Source organism: Echinococcus granulosus, assembly GCF_000524195.1.
Source record: "Echinococcus granulosus chromosome Unknown EG_S00018, whole genome shotgun sequence".
Lineage (NCBI taxonomy): Eukaryota > Metazoa > Platyhelminthes > Cestoda > Cyclophyllidea > Taeniidae > Echinococcus > Echinococcus granulosus.
In genome coordinates, this window is record NW_020170398.1 from 244,879 (window position 1) to 262,636 (window position 17,758).

At 38.7% G+C, this 17,758-nt stretch overlaps 1 protein-coding gene across 1 annotated transcript in view; it reads right to left on the minus strand. All coding sequences in view use genetic code 11, as the record gives it.

Moving 5' to 3' along the window:
* Positions 1–8,391: 8,391 nt before the first annotated feature.
* EGR_03437 (Endothelin-converting enzyme) overlaps positions 8,392–17,758 on the minus strand; it is a gene marked incomplete at both ends in the record, with an annotated part of 10,908 nt that continues 1,541 nt past the window's right edge. The window contains 16 exons of the mRNA XM_024492686.1: positions 8,392–8,491; positions 8,774–8,850; positions 10,176–10,271; positions 10,357–10,422; positions 10,548–10,672; positions 10,772–10,950; positions 11,348–11,448; positions 11,632–11,712; positions 11,750–11,848; positions 11,895–12,013; positions 12,461–12,564; positions 13,033–13,181; positions 13,398–13,481; positions 13,558–13,671; positions 13,994–14,056; positions 15,350–15,669. Of these exons, the coding sequence (XP_024352819.1) occupies positions 8,392–8,491; positions 8,774–8,850; positions 10,176–10,271; positions 10,357–10,422; positions 10,548–10,672; positions 10,772–10,950; positions 11,348–11,448; positions 11,632–11,712; positions 11,750–11,848; positions 11,895–12,013; positions 12,461–12,564; positions 13,033–13,181; positions 13,398–13,481; positions 13,558–13,671; positions 13,994–14,056; positions 15,350–15,669 (1,877 nt within the window). The remainder of the gene's footprint in view (positions 8,492–8,773; positions 8,851–10,175; positions 10,272–10,356; positions 10,423–10,547; positions 10,673–10,771; positions 10,951–11,347; positions 11,449–11,631; positions 11,713–11,749; positions 11,849–11,894; positions 12,014–12,460; positions 12,565–13,032; positions 13,182–13,397; positions 13,482–13,557; positions 13,672–13,993; positions 14,057–15,349; positions 15,670–17,758) is intronic.

A 17,758-nucleotide genomic window follows, 5' to 3' on the forward strand; every position in this document is an offset into this window, starting at 1 on the left:
CTTTGATATCTTATACCTGATAGGACTTTACTAGTACCTCCATGTTGAAAGTCAATTTGATCCATTAGTTCCATTGAAATAACAACCTGATAAAAAATTTAATTTTGGTTTGCCTGGACCCCTGATGATCGCACTGGAACAGGCGAGAATTTAATTATCAACAAAATGATTGAAATGACATCGAAACAACTTATTCAGCTCCCCTCGTCCATTCGACTCTGCCTTATATTGCTGTGCTCGAGGGTGTCTAAAATCCTAACGCCTCTGAGCCCATATAAACTGAGATTTTAATGGGTCACAAAGTGGGAGTTTATGCAGAACAATCCTAAACACAGATGTCAGTAAACGTAGGGATCAAATGGTAACTATTGACAAGGTAAGTCGTTATCATCAGAACGTTCACTTTAAAGGTCTTAATTAAATCCGAACTTAATTTCTCTCTTTCCTACTGTGTTCTACATTTATTAGAGTTTTAAACTTTGGAAACCACTTCGTAATTTACTATGAATTTCTTTTTAGGCTATGACTGAAATGTATCAACAAATTCTATGTACAACGATGTCTATTTTTCTTACCACGATGTTTGGCATCAACAACTCCTCGTCTTATTCACACTTCAATCTCAGTAATGCTCTCGGAAAGTGTGAAGGAACGGGGGACCTAAAATGTGATATGAATTACAAAACAACAATGGACATTTAGACCGGTCTAGTAGTAACGGGAGGTTTAGTAAATCCCGAGGGTCGAATTGCATCTGCTAGGCCAAGAGGTGAGCTCCTTCGCTTGATAATTACCATTTGTCAGCAACTGCTAAAGACCTGGAAATTTGTGAGCAGAACCATTAATTAATCACAGTGGCGTAGTTTATTTACATCAATTTCGCGCAATACCCGAGCAGCGGGAGAATCAAAGACTTAACATGTCTTCACTTTTCGCTACAGTATAATCCAAATTCTGGGAGGAGGGAGGCAGTTGGACGCACAGAGACTCTCCCTTACCTTTGCGACGCTCGCTATGCGGTTTTGAGGGCCACATTCGTAAGGTGTGTACTTTGTTTATCCAGGTGCACAAGGTCCTGCTCCTTTTTGTAGCGGAAAAAGTTGTCTTTGGTGTGACCTCGGCAGCGTTGAAACAGTACAAGGCTTGGATTCACTCACCCCATGGCCTCTTCTTTCCCCCTTTCTTTCTCCCCCTCCGCATAAATCATGTCCTGGTTTTTTGCAGCACCCGTACCAAACTTTGCCTCTCCGCTCCCACCTTCCCCTCCTCTTCCAGCATCACGTTTTCTACTACTACCAAGACGTCAATGCCATCAACAACGACCTTTCTTTGCTTGGTGTTGGGATGAAAAGGGGAGGGAAGGGTAGGGAGAAGAAATCGCAAATGCAACTGAATTGACCTGGGAGACAAAAAAATTACACTAAACTCGACTATGGATAGAGAGGAGGCAAGAAAGAAGGGTGCTAGGATACCGTTAAAAGGTGCAGAATAGCATGGTAGACTAGTTGGCTGGGTCCGTGGAGGAAAAGTAACAAAAGTTCCTCTCTTTAAAGTGTTGTAATGCCACAAGTGGTACCGTTTGGAGAAACTTTGGCATTACATCTCATTTTCCCCAAATTTTGCAAAAGGCAGATTCATAGGTGTCTTATTTATGATTGGATGAGTGATAAAAGCGTGTGGATCTCTGAAACCTTGTGAGTATTAGTATTTTGTTCGAGTGTATTGATAGATTGAGGAGTTGGATGGCTTGTATAAACCGCAGTCGTTTTGCGAACTACAATCTTTGTAAATAACTCTCAGGGGACGAAAACCGTTCCTGTAAATGGGAAAAAAGTTACGCTAATCAAGGTGTAACAAAGCAATGCATTATTTGCCGAACCCATTTCTACTTGATGAGTCAGGCTGATAAGAAATGATTGCTGACCATGAATTGACGCTTCTACATACAGCAAACAAAGTCCATAAAACGGGTTATTTCCGAACAAATCTGACTCGAAACCCTTTGTGGTATCTGATTAAAAATGTAAATTTCGTTTAAACTCATCACACCAAATACATCGAGGCTTCAGAACCTAGTGTGTTTTTTTAACATGTTTAGAAACAATTGAACTGGTATACATTCATTCTTAAAAAAACTTGAGGTCCCTCACAGCACTATAAATGAATTGTAAAAAGTGCTGATAGCGAAAACCAAGTAGCATCATGTTTCATGTATTTTTAAAAGAAGCAATTCCAAAAGGTGACTTTTCAACGCATCTTATCCACCCTTAATTCTTTCAACCATTTTAGTAGGATGATATCACGTCAATTTTATTAGGAGTTGTGCCAATCTCTGGACTGGATTTCAACTTCGCGAAACCAGATTTAGAAAGTCATATTAAATCCCGTTCCTAAATTTTGTCCTTGCCGCTTAAATAAAGGCACAGAAATACATTTTGGTATTAAGTGGTATTCAACAGACAGTGAAAAGGAGCAACAACTCAAATTTGGTAGCCAGTAGTAGTTACTTCTTTTAGAGTGGGGAATGCGAAAACACATGTCTTTTTGTCTATTTAAATCCAAGATTTTAAAGGAAAGAAAGATCTCCACATTGCAGATTCTTTGTCACTCCAATGTGACACCTTTTGCATTAGCTTTTTCAGACAATTTAATTGCTTATCAAAAACCAAAAAAATGTGATTAAATCAGGCTAGGACCATTTTCAATATCTTTTGTTGCCTTAAATCTAACCAATCTGTTAGCCACATGATTTGATATAAGTGTTTATCATAAGCTAATAAAGACCAAGTAGAAAGCCAGGGTGTCACATGCGTGTCACAGGGAGGTCACGAAAGTCTAATGACTTAAAAACAACGTTCCTCACTCCATTTCCGGTTAAACATTCAGAATATCGTGGTCGAGACATTGGTCTTGTTAGGCTCCTATTCGTGATATGGATTTCTGCTTGTGCCGTCTATGGTGCCAGCCTCTAAGCCCTCCGATTTCACAATCGTGTATCTTTTGACATCTGCGGTGGTAATCCAGGGGTGCCGCAAAATCGACACCAAAAACTCATCTGAAGCCGCCTACTTTGATTCCTACCAAGCGAACGTCTAAAACAATGCTGTTATGGTGGGAAAAGTGTCAGATTTTATCATTTTGAATTTTGTGCCGTAATCAGTTTATGATGCATAGCACAGATGGTCTTTCTTTATTAGCATGCCACCAACGTCACTTTTGCCTTTCTTCTCACACATGGAAATACAAACATATACACGCCACTCCCATCAGTGGTAGAAGTTGCATCCGGGCTAAGGGCGAAAATAAGCTATTTGCGGTAACATCAAACAAGTTTTCTTAATTGATATCTGTCTGGCTATAGAAGTACAGTCTTAAGGAAGCTTCAAATTCATCTATGAGAACCAAAATTGCTTCTCGTATTTTAAGTTATAGAGGACTGTTTCGAGATTCAAGTTGTCAAAGGATTTTGGAGTTACGTTTCCCAGCCTCCACCTTTAGGCGGTCTCGTGAGTTGGATGTTCAAAACATTCCTTTTCGTTTTATTGAGGACAAATTAAATGAATTTAGTCGACATACCAATGCATATTCTAGGATTTAGCTACAGGCTCTGAGCCCACCTTGGGGATGTAAGGAAGGGGTGGCAAAGTGTTATCGAAAATGCCATTGACAGAAGACCAAAGTGAATGAGTCTTTAAAATAAACGCATTTCCGTTAAAAAATGCTATCTCGACTTACTAAATCTTTATTCTTGTTAGAAGGATAGTAAAAATGAATTAAGTCCATATGCCTGTTTGACAAATGTTAATTTTGCAGCATTTCTAAAACTAGATGAAAAATTCTACTCTATTTTATAATTTTTAGCATTTAGACGAATTAAAGAGTTGTTTCAAAACAGCGTATATCTAACGACAGTTTGCTTCATGACATTTATATGACAGCTATTTGAAGTGAGATTTAATTCTTTTAGGAAGAAGGAGGATGTGGGAGAGAGAAGGGCAAAGAGCGAACAAATTGACAGGTGATTGACCGAACACAGAAGATTGCAGCCATCTGCTAAAACGATTACTGCTCTTTTGATCGCCAACAAACTTTCACTGCCAAGGCGTCCAGCTTTTCTTAAAGTTGTTGACGTACATTACTGCTGCAGTTGAGTGGCTGCTTGGAGCATTCATATAAATACAAAATTTCCAGGGCCTTGGGTTGAAAAATTTACACGGGAAATTGAGAAAGTTCTTAATGATAGCAGTTAAGTTAATACAAAAGTGGGCTTCATATCTTCAGGGGCTCATACTGGAGTGATTTTATTAAAAAGATGGCAAAAAATTTAGAGCCATGACCGGCAATTATGACTGTGAAAAAAATTTGCAGCTACTCATCAAACATTATTCCAATCCCTTCTAACTAAACCATCCCCGATGAAATAAATATCTAGAATTACTTTTAACCTACACTCAAACTTCTTAAAGCTTTTAAAAGATCTTTATTTTTCGGTCAGTTGTATTAACTCTGATGCAATTAGCCGTTAAAAGTGATCTTTTTTGCCACAAATTTACTCAGGGTTTTGATTAAATGGAGTAAATGCATTGGTAGCTACAAGTTTTAATAGGAGAATTAAGTCACTGAACATCACATCTTGATGTCAACAGCATCACAAACCTGATTCCTAGCATTCTCCACGTAGGCAACCCCTTTTTCCCTACTATATAAAGCACTTCATAAACACAATCAGTATTTTGACCAACTGATGAGACAAATTTTGGTGTATATACGAAGTGAGTAAAAATTAATAATGCCAGAAATCGTCCAAATTCTGGTAATTTTTCGAGGAGATTGTAATCCCCGTCGATATATTTTGCAGCAACGGAGTTACTACTATAAACGATTCGAGTAACCTCATTAAGGAAGCACGATTTTACCCTGGTTAGCCTCCTACCTCCGTCAGTGCTAAGGCGCGTCCTGAAATAAATATGACTTTCCCTTTCCCTAAACCTATTTGGCCAAATTTTAGTAAACCCACCCGACAAAACGTAGCAAGGAAGAAGGTGGCCATGCAGAATGCATTGCTGCTTATTGCTGCCTCTGCTACTGCAACTGCCGAGCCCAAGAGAGCTTGTCTTTCGAATGTGCAGGCATGATAATAGGCACGTACACACACCCACAGCCGTGTGCATCTACCTCTTTCTCGGCAGGAGTCTGCGTCCGATGAGTCACAAGTATGCAAATGTCCGCTAGGATTTTATGCATGACGGGCACATGGCGATTACTACATGCATACATACACGCAAAGGCATGCACGAAAGCCAGAAATCATCTGTGTTGGAGATGGCTACACCCAAACGACGACCACGGGGGCGCAAAAACCGCAAACCCATGATGCTTCAGGCAGTTTGTAGTTGAGTTCCTTCCGCCAACAATGATCGAGATGACAATTAAGGGAGAGCTAAAGGACGAAACGGTACATGCTCAAGATACCCCAATTTATCAATCAGTCTCCAGGCTATTATTCGTGCCGGAGAAAAGCTGCACAACTTTGCCAAGCAATGGTAAAGATAACCTAATTTAGGATATGTTAGGAAAATATTAAAAAGGGAAGAATATCAAATTAACACACTGGCATTACATTCACTTTTATTAATATGGAAGGTACGGTTTCACCGAGTACACAGTCCTTTCAAGAGTTTTATTACATCTACTGTGAAATAAAAGTAGCATGGTCTTCCCAGCGTTTACGCAGAATTACAAAACGAAAGCAAAATACAATTAAATAGAAGCATTATAAGTGTGATGCTAAACTTTAATAAAACTTCTCGTCTTATGCAGCAAAAGGCACAAAGATCTTCCTTGACGTGAGATGCATCAAGTATAACAAATGAACAAATTTGCATTGAGTTCCTGGTAGGAAATCGAAATTCTATTACTTTGTCCTGGCTAATGTTGACACAATTGAGATTTCAGCTGGAGCTATATTCTCAGGCAGGACTTGTACAAGTACACTAAGGTACACAAAATTGGGCGTCACTTAACCATTTACACGTAATATGGAACCTGTGCACATACGTGTTGACTGCCAACACTGCAACTGCTGAGAGTAAAAGGGAAGAGGGATCACAAATACAAATTTTATAACACCCTCAGTTACATCTGGTGACCTCAGACTTGACCAACCGCATTTCATGACTACGGTAAGGTGTCATGGGGTCGAATGCGTAATTACAAGTTTAAATCACTAACCGATCATAATCCCAGGCTAGCGCAACAAGTCCTTGGATGAAATGCATGTGGTTTCGTTGACCGCTATTTCTGCCGCCTGATGTTCTATCGGGTCCTACAAATGAAATGTCACTAATATCTATCGAAAAAAACTTGTCAGAGTTATTGAGCATAAATATCCGTCTTCCATCCCAGAGCGTAAAATCAGGCTTTTTTTAGCAACAAAGGGAACCTAGAAACTCACTACTATTTACTTTTTAAAATAAACTATACAAGCTGCTTTGATGATAAATATTTCACTTCGATTTCGCCCTGTCTATCAGGGGCATTTCCAGAAATACTTTGAACCTCCATCAAATTATCATAGATCTTAGCTTATTCAATGATGAATCACAGAAGAATTTGGAACAAATCATAGGATAAGGCTTGCATTTTAGGACTAATAGGTTAAATGCATGCAAATCAACAAATACCGGATTATATGCTTAACTGGTTTTACTAACTGGTTCACTAGTAAAGTGGTATTAAGTGCACTCGTTATGCTCTGGTCTAGACCACTTAGCCCCAAGTGGTAATTAAAGCCAATTATCAAAGACAAAAATATGTGCTATGACGATATTTTAATTCAAGTGATAAAAAAAGAAGACGAAATTCCAAAAATAGCATTGCTTTCATCCAAATCTCTGCTTAAACACCTATTGTTTATTTAACATGTAATTTCTACTTTAAGATGTGCTTTTCCTTATCAAATGCGTTGCAATATTAGCCAAGAGGTCAGTAGAAAGTAGAAGGAAAGCTGAACACAGACAGTCGTTTAAAGCCTAAGCTGCAGACCTCAAATTACATTGGGCTCGGTCTGGCCCCCGTGGTGCTTCGAAGATCCAACGCCATGTGCAAACACACAGCGAGGTAAGCGTTGCGACTCACCTTGCTCACTCCAACCATAAAACAATTCCATCCCTGTGTGATACTTCCAAAGAAGCAGTAACGCGATAGTCCGCCGCAAATATCGCTAAAGGGGTGCGTTGTGTGATGGAAGGGTTTGTAGCGCTATAAAAGCATTTCAACTTGTGTAGCTACGACAAAGATACCATCTTTTTAATGGTTTAAGAAGCAAATCGGACGCTGAATAGGCTGTTATTTTATAAGTTTAGATAAATTTTTTGTTATTCGCCTGACTCAAAATCGGTTCCCTTTTTATTACTACCTTTTTGAGGAATTGGAAAGACCGAAAGTATCTGAAGGTAACATAAGGCGACACTTGTGGAGTATGGAAAGCCTAGGCCACCAAATAAATTGTCTGGATGAAAGGTTCATCCCACTAACTGTCTACTACCCACAAATTTTGATACCATTCAAGGGCTGTGACATTTCAGAAACAAACATTAAGCAGTCCAAGCATGTGTTGCTGAAAACTGTGTATTTAACTTTGATTATGAGCTTGAAACTAAGGTTTTCTGCACTAAGAATTCTGAAACCCTCCCTGTATATTGCAATGATAAGTGACCGTGATGCAAATAAGTGGTACCGATTTCAGCCTATATCAATGCATTTATGCAATCGTATTTTACATTACTATTTATTTTTAAGCAACAGTACTAACCAAAATGCACAGTAACACACTTCTAAAATGTGCGAAGCGAATTCGTGCGGTGTCCATTTCCGAAAACAATCTCATGGACATTATCAGACAAGTGTATTAATTTAAAGTTGATAAATGTTCACGCTAGCACTAAAATTACTCGATGAAAGTACAAAGTAATTAAGGCCGCAAGCCTGTTTTGAATAAAATAGACCTTGGAAAAAATAAGCAACACTTCAAATTATAATAATTTCTCAACGCAAACGCACAGTGGAGGGAGTAGCAGAGGAGAGGAGGGAGGAGGAGGAAGAGGGAGGACAAAAAGAGCACGAATGCACAGGCAGAACTGAACTGACGAGGGGAGCGGTATAGATCGAGAAAGGGAGGCTAGGAAATTCAACGAGACATGGCGAGAGAGGGAGAGAGAGCGGTAGAACAAAATAGACAAGGAGCATGCAAGCGCACATAAGGAGAAGTCGTGGTGGTGGTAGTGGTAGTAGCTGAGTATGCAATTAACTGGGCATATATATGTACAAGTGTGGACGGCTGAGTGAGAGAGTGGAAGGGAAGGGGGCAAGAGAGAGTCCAAGCCTTTTATATTACCAAAGAACACACTTATTTGGGGGGTTCATGCAAGATCCTCGTGGACACGAGAACGCTTCAGCAAAGTCGTCCGAATTTGACAGTGTCCCTATGACCCTATAAACCAAGGAATCGAAGATAAAAGTGACTTTTCACCCAATTGATAGACTTTCACCATTGCACCAAAACAGTTATTTATTTGGTCGGGTAATTAATTTTCATGCTAAAATGAACCCTCTACTGGCGCCGTGGATGCTTGGCGTTTTGTAAACGGAGGTGGATAGCAGACTCGCCATTTTCAATTAAGGAGGTTTCTTATGATGACAGCAAGTGTGTCTGATATTCACTAGTAGGGAAAGGTGTATGTAATGTGGAAAGAAAAGGAACAAATTTTATTACCTGTATCGTTCAGGTGCGTGAACGTCAAACATGACCGTATGCAGTGCAGCCTGGGGTAATTGGCGTTTGCACCAAACCTGCAAAAACACGCTAAGAAAGTAGTTTTTTTGCGACATAATTAAAAATAGGATTTCGTTATCGTTTTAACTTTACCGTCCATGGAGTCTGGTATTTTAGCAAAAAGGAAACTTTAAACTTTTGTGCCGTTCGAAGGCACTTCAAATAGTGTGCCTGTAGTGCGTATGGCGCTATCGTTATGCAAATAAGCAAATACTGAGGAGACCGGATATCTTGGACAATAGACATGGTAAATAGGGTTCATTTAGCAACTATTTTAATAAGCGAAAATTTTAAATTATTTAAAATTTGTTTACGCTATTCCGTCAGTGGTATTTGATTTTATTGAAAGCGTTTTAAGTGGAGCAGTGATTAACGTGATTGTACAACCACGTTTATACAAACTTGACTGACAGAGGCTTTTCTCCATTCTTTGGGCACGAGGCGCTAATTTCAATTTTGTTTCTTTTTTCCCTTGATTCTGGTGCTACATTGGTCTATGCCTTAACCAAGGAGGTAAAAATGGATGGCAGTTAATTCAACGTCTCATACTACGTAGGCAGCATTCCACGTAGTGTTTAAAAGCCATGATTTCATTTATGGAGAGTTAAAAGGCAAAAAATTACTTAACTTTTGATTAGCCTATTAAACTAAGGCTAGTTTGCGTTCACCCTTAACTATATTCAATCAAAAAGTAAAAAAGTACGAAATCCTATTCAGTAACCTGAAAAGCCTGCATTGGATTATATTGCTCTTCATTGACAGTGAACACCCAAGAGAAAATGGTAAGGGAGAGAAATTTATGGTGAGATTTGTGGATTGGACAAATATTTTGGATTCGAGGTTGGGAGAATTATATTTGCCAAATTAATTCATTAACAGGAGAGTACTGAATACAAGACTTCTCAACTGTATCGAAACCACCGAAAGTGGTATTTGAATGTTAGACAAGTTAATCAACTCCCGTCCGATATAAAGGTTCGTACTGCCATATATATAGCTAAAAACGAAATCTACTTCTCTTATTTAAACTCCCCGTGTAAATTTTGCGCTTCTTTCACTATGGTTTTTTTTCCCTTCTCCAGGCATAAGTGTCTCAAGCAATTTTACCCAATTGTGTACCTTACTTAGCGTGAAAGAAGGCGTGGAGAGTATTTTTGCCTTCCATCGAAACATTGGTGTTTCAACAATTGTAATTACTTAGGGCCGTTTCTTGAAAAAACATGTTATGCTAAGGTCAAAGTATCTATTTGCATACAGCCAAACATACTTTAAAAATTTGCATATCTATGGGATTATCATGTTGTCCTTAAGGTTGCGCGAAAAAATCATCATAATGACGAACCTGGGCAAACGAGATGAAGAAGAGTTGATTGAATGTTAGGTTTATGCCTGGCAGTTTATGGGGTGCACCTTCCTCCCCTTGTAGCTTGAGGAAAGCCTATAATCGAGAGGGATAGAGGTCTTCATAATAGCGCAGACTTTCCCATTGGCAGCCTCGTAACAGGGAGGCTCGATTCACCTACCCGATAAGCTGCTTTTATTCCACCATTGTCTGCGATATTCTCGCTAAGCGTTAGGTGTCCATCAACCTATGCAAAGGACGGAGACGTTACCTTGTGTAGGCTTAAAAGGTTGCGAAACCGCACAAAAACTGTAGCATTAGTGGTTATAAGGGGAAGTCCAGGGAGAGAGGAGGAAGAACCAATTAGCATACATTCTTTCCCTGGACCGTGTAGTTGCCATACTGGCGCACCATACATTCACTATTTTTCTCAAAATCGGCTCGTGTGCTTTCGCTCCACCATTGACGCAAATTGCCCTTCGCATCGTACTTCGATCCTAGAAGAAAAGTACAGACGTTTAAAATGTTCGACACAATAAAATCACGATCCATAAAATTCCAGCACTGTAAAGCAAATTGTTATTGTGATAGCTTACCTTGCCTGTCAAATGCGTGAACAATTTCGTGACCAACCACCACTCCAATTCCGCCATAGTTAAGAGCAAGCGGATAGTAGGCATCATAGAAGGGTTTTTGTAAAATACCCGCGGGAAAGTAGATGTGGTTTTCCCGGGGATTGTAGAAGGCATTCACAATGTGAGGAGCCATGTCCCATCTGCAGAAAAAAAATTAACATAGTGACTGGAATATCGGCCACCTTGAGGACAATCCAGAAAGATGAAAATTCAAGCTGATTGCTTTGCCTCATGGTTAATGTAAATTAATGAGCGAGCTGAAGTACAGAGAACGGCTCCGGAGTATGTGTATGCTTATGCCTATGTGTGCGTGCACGACTTTTGTAATAAATAACCAGAAAAAGGGGATTTTCTTGTTTCCGACCCATTGCAAAAAATCAAACGAGGCGTGACAACTTGGCTGCATTGGTGTATCAAGGAGACAGGAGGTGAGAGAAAAATCACTTGTCACTTCCATGAGACCCGTTTTTTCCACAGGCGATATACAGTTGTGCAAAGAAACAAATATTAATTGAAAAAGGTTATGATCACACGTACGTTTTTAGGCTTTCATCGAAGAGTTTTCGCAACAAAATGAGCGCCTTTGATCGGGCCAAAGTAAAGCTGTTGTCAAGAAAAGTGCCATTGTCCAGCGAATCCTAAAAACGATTTATAAAGTCTTACAACTAGGAATTTTCAATCTCTAGTTTAAGTTAAGTATAATTAATTTCTTGTAACTCAAATGCCACACTACAAAAGTTGATATCCTGACTATAACGGATTCAAAATTTACCTTGCTGTAAATTCACGACTGGATTAATGAAGAGGACGGAGCAACTCACCACTGCAAAGAACGGCTTGTTCTCCTTCTCAATATCATTAATATCGTCAGGATAACCAATGGAGTCGCCCATCATGTCAACCTAGGCGAATGAGATAGTATAAAATTTGTAAACGGACCTTCTCCTCGGCGCCTTTTTTTGCCTTGTCGTCCATCCAATCCACCTGGTAAAAGGAACTCTTAAAGGCCTGCTTTATTTTTCCAATCATTTTCGTTGCCTAGATGGAGAATGATGATCAAGCAGGGGACATGGAATAAATTTACCACTTCTTTGCTTCGCTCATCAAAGTGCTGGGCCACGAATTTTCTTGCAATTGTCATCCCAAAGTACTCCTCTGTGTTGCGCACACACGATAACCAACGCTGAGGCTGTTCCTTCACGCCTTTATTAATGCGAATGGTACAGTATTACCAGCTCGGTATAGTAAACTCAGTAAAGAATTTAATAAAATTAATAATAATAATCGTAAGAGATTGCGGTTTTCAAGAAAAAAAACACTTTAAATGTCATAAGTAGGAGCAGTAGCAACGAAAATGATTCTAACTGGGTCATTTATTATCCCTGAATTGGGTGGTACTGTGCCTCAATCTTTCAAAATAATAACCAAATCATACAAAATATGGTTTTATTTGATTGTGCGGATTACAAATTCATGAACAGTATTCCGAATTGACGTCGAATAATTAATACAATGGGGAAATGGATAAAAATGAGACTTGCCCAATCAGTAATAATTAATGCACTGCAATCAAAAAAATTGCTACTGGAAGCGAAATGAAGTCTATTCTCCTACATTCTACGAAGGAGAAATAAGAATATTTTTACTAACCTGTACTAGCCTGTTCATATACTTCAATTTCCTTGCGGAGCGTAGATGGCATAAAGGGTGTTGTTGACCACAGAGTTCTCCAAATTGCAGTGTCATGGACTACTCTGCAAGTTATTAAAAGCCAAAGTGTAATTGCCAGACTGAAGTTCGTAAGGTGATAATTTAGACGAATTTCAAGGGCTCATTATTACAGCGCTATATGTACCGCTATACAATGGAGAAATACATCCACATAAGTACCTTTGAATCCATTTCAAAAAGTGGATGGAGATCTAATTTTTAGCTAAAAAGACGAAATAATACTGAAAGAAACAAAATCAACCTAGCCGAACTCTCATTTACCAATCCAAGAAAAATATGACCTGAAACGGGGTAGGTGATGAAGCTACTGAAACGAAAAGCAGCTGTTACCGACTAGATTGAGCGGATATCTTCCTTTTAAATAAACAGGTTTTGGAATACTCAGTCCAGTAATGCGTTAAAATGTATTTTTCATGAACCCGTTTCAAATAAAGAGCTTAAAACATCGCACTGTGAGATGCTCATTCGAGCTACTGGAGGATGCAACTTACCTGATTTTCTCTGCAGAAGCCATATACTCAGCATAGACTTTACAACGCTTTTCAAAGAAGGGATAATCTCCAATGATGACCGTCTCGGAGTCCGTGATGGAGTAGTTAACTGCACTAAATAGGCCGTTGAATAGACGTTTCCAGTCAATCTCCACAAGCCCAAAATTGATAAAATAATGAAAGTTAATTCAAAGATCGACTCATGAAATCACCCCTGAATCATGTGAGAATTAGTACCTAGTAAATCCGAATAAAACACCTTTTTCGATAGTTTATTAGCCCATAGCTGGCTTAGTTATGATTTACTTATTTTAAATGGGTAAACGTAGTTTTCAAACTGAATGAGTTATCGATATGTAACGTACCACTTGACAAAAATTCTGTAGTTCAGTCATATTCAACTTGAAAAAGTTTGTTTCAATGCTCTGACGAGCTCTTGGTTCCATGTTCTAAAATTCCAAGTTCAAATGACTTGATTTTACTGAAAAGGAGGGTTGGTAAGGCGCAAAATCGTTCGTTGCCCACCTGTGCCATCAACGTTTCCAACTCATAAATAGCATCCATGGCTAAGAGCTCAGGTTCCGCAACACCCAGCATTCTAGCATAGGTGCGCATGAACTCTCGAAAGTGCTGAACCACCTGAAAGGCAAAATTCAAACAAACATTTCAGTTCCATTTGCTTACTTGTTCGCAAATGAGTAGTATATGCTCCCACCAGCTCAAAGCATTTGCATAAAGTGGCGGAGGCACATTATTCTAGTTTAGCAGACTTCTTCAAGTAATTATTAGATTAATTTACATCATTCCTCGACGTACTATGCGTTTTATTTACTGAAATGAGTTAATTAATAGGGCCATTCTGATTACTTTATTAAAAACAAGTAGTATTAAGTGCAGTTAAAAAAATAATCAACAAGACTGCCCGAAATTAAGCATAGGTGTTTGTGAAAGGCACGTGCACTTGCCCTTTTAATTTTGGCATCTGAAGTGTCGAGATAGTATTCTGGCAGCATACTGAGTTCGCCTGGTGCAAGCTGAAACAAAGCACATGACAATTCACCTCAAACCACTGAATCATCACAAAGGGACTGGCTTCACTGAAATTTCGCAAATTGTAAAAAGACTTGCTCAATTAGGTTTTTTTGCACATTTACTTTCTAAGACAAATGAACTTAGTGATCACGCCCCATCCCTTCAACATCCAAGAAAATAAATGTGGATTGGCAGACGAATTTATTGAAGAATTGAAGTGAATTTTTTATGATTTCTGAATGGAATAATGAAAGGATATTTTAATTGGCTTAATCGTTAGATCAAAAGATCACTGAAAGTTGTAAAAACTACCTTAATTAAGTAGAAAGATGTAAATTTCGGGGTTAACTAAAACAATCCGAGGCCTCAGCACGGTGGAAAACCCGGCCTTTCTAGTGAGTGGAGGAATCAACAAACCTCGTTGTCTCAGTGTGTGGGCTTGGAATGGGGATAATATTTCATTCCACTGAGCGCATCGTATACAAATTCAGTTCATCTAATGTGCGAGCACAGGATGTAGCTGGCATGTAATTTAATACGCAGTAAGCAAGATCACCGACTCCTAAACGTAAGCCTTACTGAAAAAGCATTTCGTCCAAAATATATAAAATATCATTCCTGTGAATACTGACGAAGGTGATTTTGGTAAGAAGCAACTTATGCATTAGAATTTTCAAAAATCATCAAAGAAGACCAAATTTGATCAGCCAGAAGCCCAAAGAAAAAAAATTTACTTTGTATATTATTTAAAAAGACAAAAGCTGTCGCATTATAGAACTCTCGTAATCTTAAAGTTTTCCGTTTAAGTGACTATAGCAGCGTCGCGAGGACAGCAAAGTTAGTGGCGTAAATGTGTTGCAGTGAGAGAATAAGGACAATTGACAGTTTTGGTAGAAGATCTCAGTCGATTTATTCTTCACCTCAGTATCAGTACATTCAGTTTGAAAGTGCAAAAAGATAGCATTACTTTTTAGTTACTTTACAATATTTGAGGGCAAAAACTTATTAGAAGAAAGTAATCATCATAATGGCAACACTTACTTCTAGAGAAAATTATGTGTAAATAGCGAACCAAATGCGAAATACAAAAGGGGGTTTTACAAATCATCGCTTTTCAATTAGACCCTATAAATCACAAATTTAAAATTAACAGCCCTGCTAAAGGGGTTGTTTAATTATCGAGTTCAAGAGATAATCATAAGGCAGTGAAATAACTGCATTTTCAATTAATCTCTCTTACAATATAAACAAGAACATTCAAGGGGCTTTAAAACAATTAACCCACTGTAATGGCATATCGTTGAGAGTTTCGTGGATCCTTCTCAATCAGGAGTTGGAAGATGTCTACTCCATGGCCGAAGCGTAGGAAGGTCTGAACAAGCGCCGTGAGGTCGTATTTGCCTACACCAAAGACATCTTCTCCACCGTCCGAACGACCGCCCTCTGTGTTCTCGGGCAGCAGACGCCAGCCCCCGAAGAGTTGTGTTAATATCAACTTGATCGGCTTCAAACCGAGATTATTTACGGCCTGTTCGTTGATACAGGAGGCAAAGTAGGTTTTCGCCAACTGCAGACCTCGGCTATCGTTTGGTGTAGCTTCCTTTTCTACAGATCAAATGTGGGGATGAAGCGGATACAATTAAATGCAAGAGTGATCACGCCTCATTGGTAATGCTGTCAATGCTTCTTCCATTCTTCACTACCTGTATCGTCAGTATTTTCTACAGTTATTTTGAAAAGCTGGCTTCTTTGCACTTCAGTTAACCAAATTAAAATTTTGCTAGACTTTCAGCTAAATAACCTCGATTAACTCGCACAAATGTTAAATAACTTGGGGAATTCTTCAAACTTTGTGATGATCATCCTTAAAAGTGGTGTTACATAAGCCAAAATTCGTCAAACCCATTTTTGATTAAGGGTTATTTCCATCAAATATGTGAAGAACTAGGCATTTACCCTTGGATTTATACACACAGCTCTTAAGTAAATTTGTCAATATGACAACAAATTGTCAAATTCATGTGCAAGCATGAAAATACCTCCAGTCAGTGATCGAGCACATCTATTTTAATGCTCGTTGGTGGAGCTCCAAGACGGCTGATGCCCATCAACAACTTGGTATTATTGTTGGTAGAAACACTTCTACTCCGCTCACTTGACACTTCCCATCCGTATTGAAATGCATCTTCTCATTTACTTTTATTCGTTTCGAGGTTTTCACTTGCCCACTGATCCATCATAGAAGCCAAAACTTAACATTTTCATTAACTATTTACCTACTTAGCATTGCTTGCATATTTTTAATTTATTAGCGGAAATTCTAGCTCATTTTATGTCCGCAACAAATAGTTGTGAAAGTGAATTAGGCGAACAATTGTTGAAGCGGTTAGCTTGGAGGAAAAGGAACAGAGAATTGACGTCGCTGTTGCCAAACGCTGAGCCTTATACCAGGGGAAAAGCGTTAGATCATAATAAAGGACAATTTCTCACCAGCATTTTTTAAATTTAATTTTAAAAACATATATAGGTATGCTTTTTTCCGAAATTCCACACCCCAAGAATACGCGCACAATATGGAAAACCGTTCCTTTTGGGAGAACTGCATTACAGAGGCAGTACTGCCTCTCATAAAAAGTCGGGTTTCTCATCAAAAATATTAAACAGCAAATTACACAAAGATTGTGCAAGAAAACACTCCTCGAAATTTGCCTGGATTGTTGGAAAACAAAAGTTTCCGATTGGTTAAACATGCCGTTCTTTAAAACCCTTGAGCAACTCTTCAGATTCTTAAAGAATCATTATGCATTCGATGCATTAAATGGGATTAAAAGTACTCATCGGTTTATGGGTTGCTAGAATTGGACGGATGTTTTATTCACCAACGTTGTCACAACCAGCCAGAGCCTTGAGATTGAAATGAACCTGAAAATTTGTGAAGAGAGTATTTTTTTAAACACTCTGATATTTGACAGGCATGACCGAAACACCTCCCTGTCACTTACATTTCCTTGATGAATTCCACAGGAGGTCTGATGACCCACTCTTCATGCGATAACCTAGTTACTTCCAATTTAATCACGCCATCTGTCAATCATCGCAAAAATCAGTTTAGTAGTGCTTCAAAATTTTTATTTTATCTATTTTATTTCCATTTTTTTATTATGCAGGGTTTGTCCTTTGTGGATTTGCATATCCTTTTTTAACCTTTCACAAGTTCCAGCATTACCTTACTTGCCTCAACTGCACACCGGTTGTTTACATTAATCATTACGTTGTTTATATTAATAAAAGGAGATAATTAGGTTCTGTACAACGGTTGAGGGAGTGGGCATTTGATAGGCATTTTCGCAAGAAGATGGGCAATCGAGCTTACTGATTTGTGTTTGCCTATTTTAAAATAGAGATTTTCATCTTTTGTAAACATTGTTTATTATGAAAAAATGGACCCTGTTCAGTAATAGGGAGGATCAATAGGTAAATGTATTAAAGAATGAATATATCAAAGGGCTGGGAATGGAGTAAATATTCACATTAATATTTATTTGATTGTCACATTAAAGAGTTTTTAGGAATGGGATTGATATCGACAGAGCAAGGTTGGATAAAACTTCTGTTTATGTTACTGATTGACATTAGGAATTGCTCGGCTTAGAGTGCAGGGGGTTAGGAAGAAACCTGTTGACTGAAAGGAGGA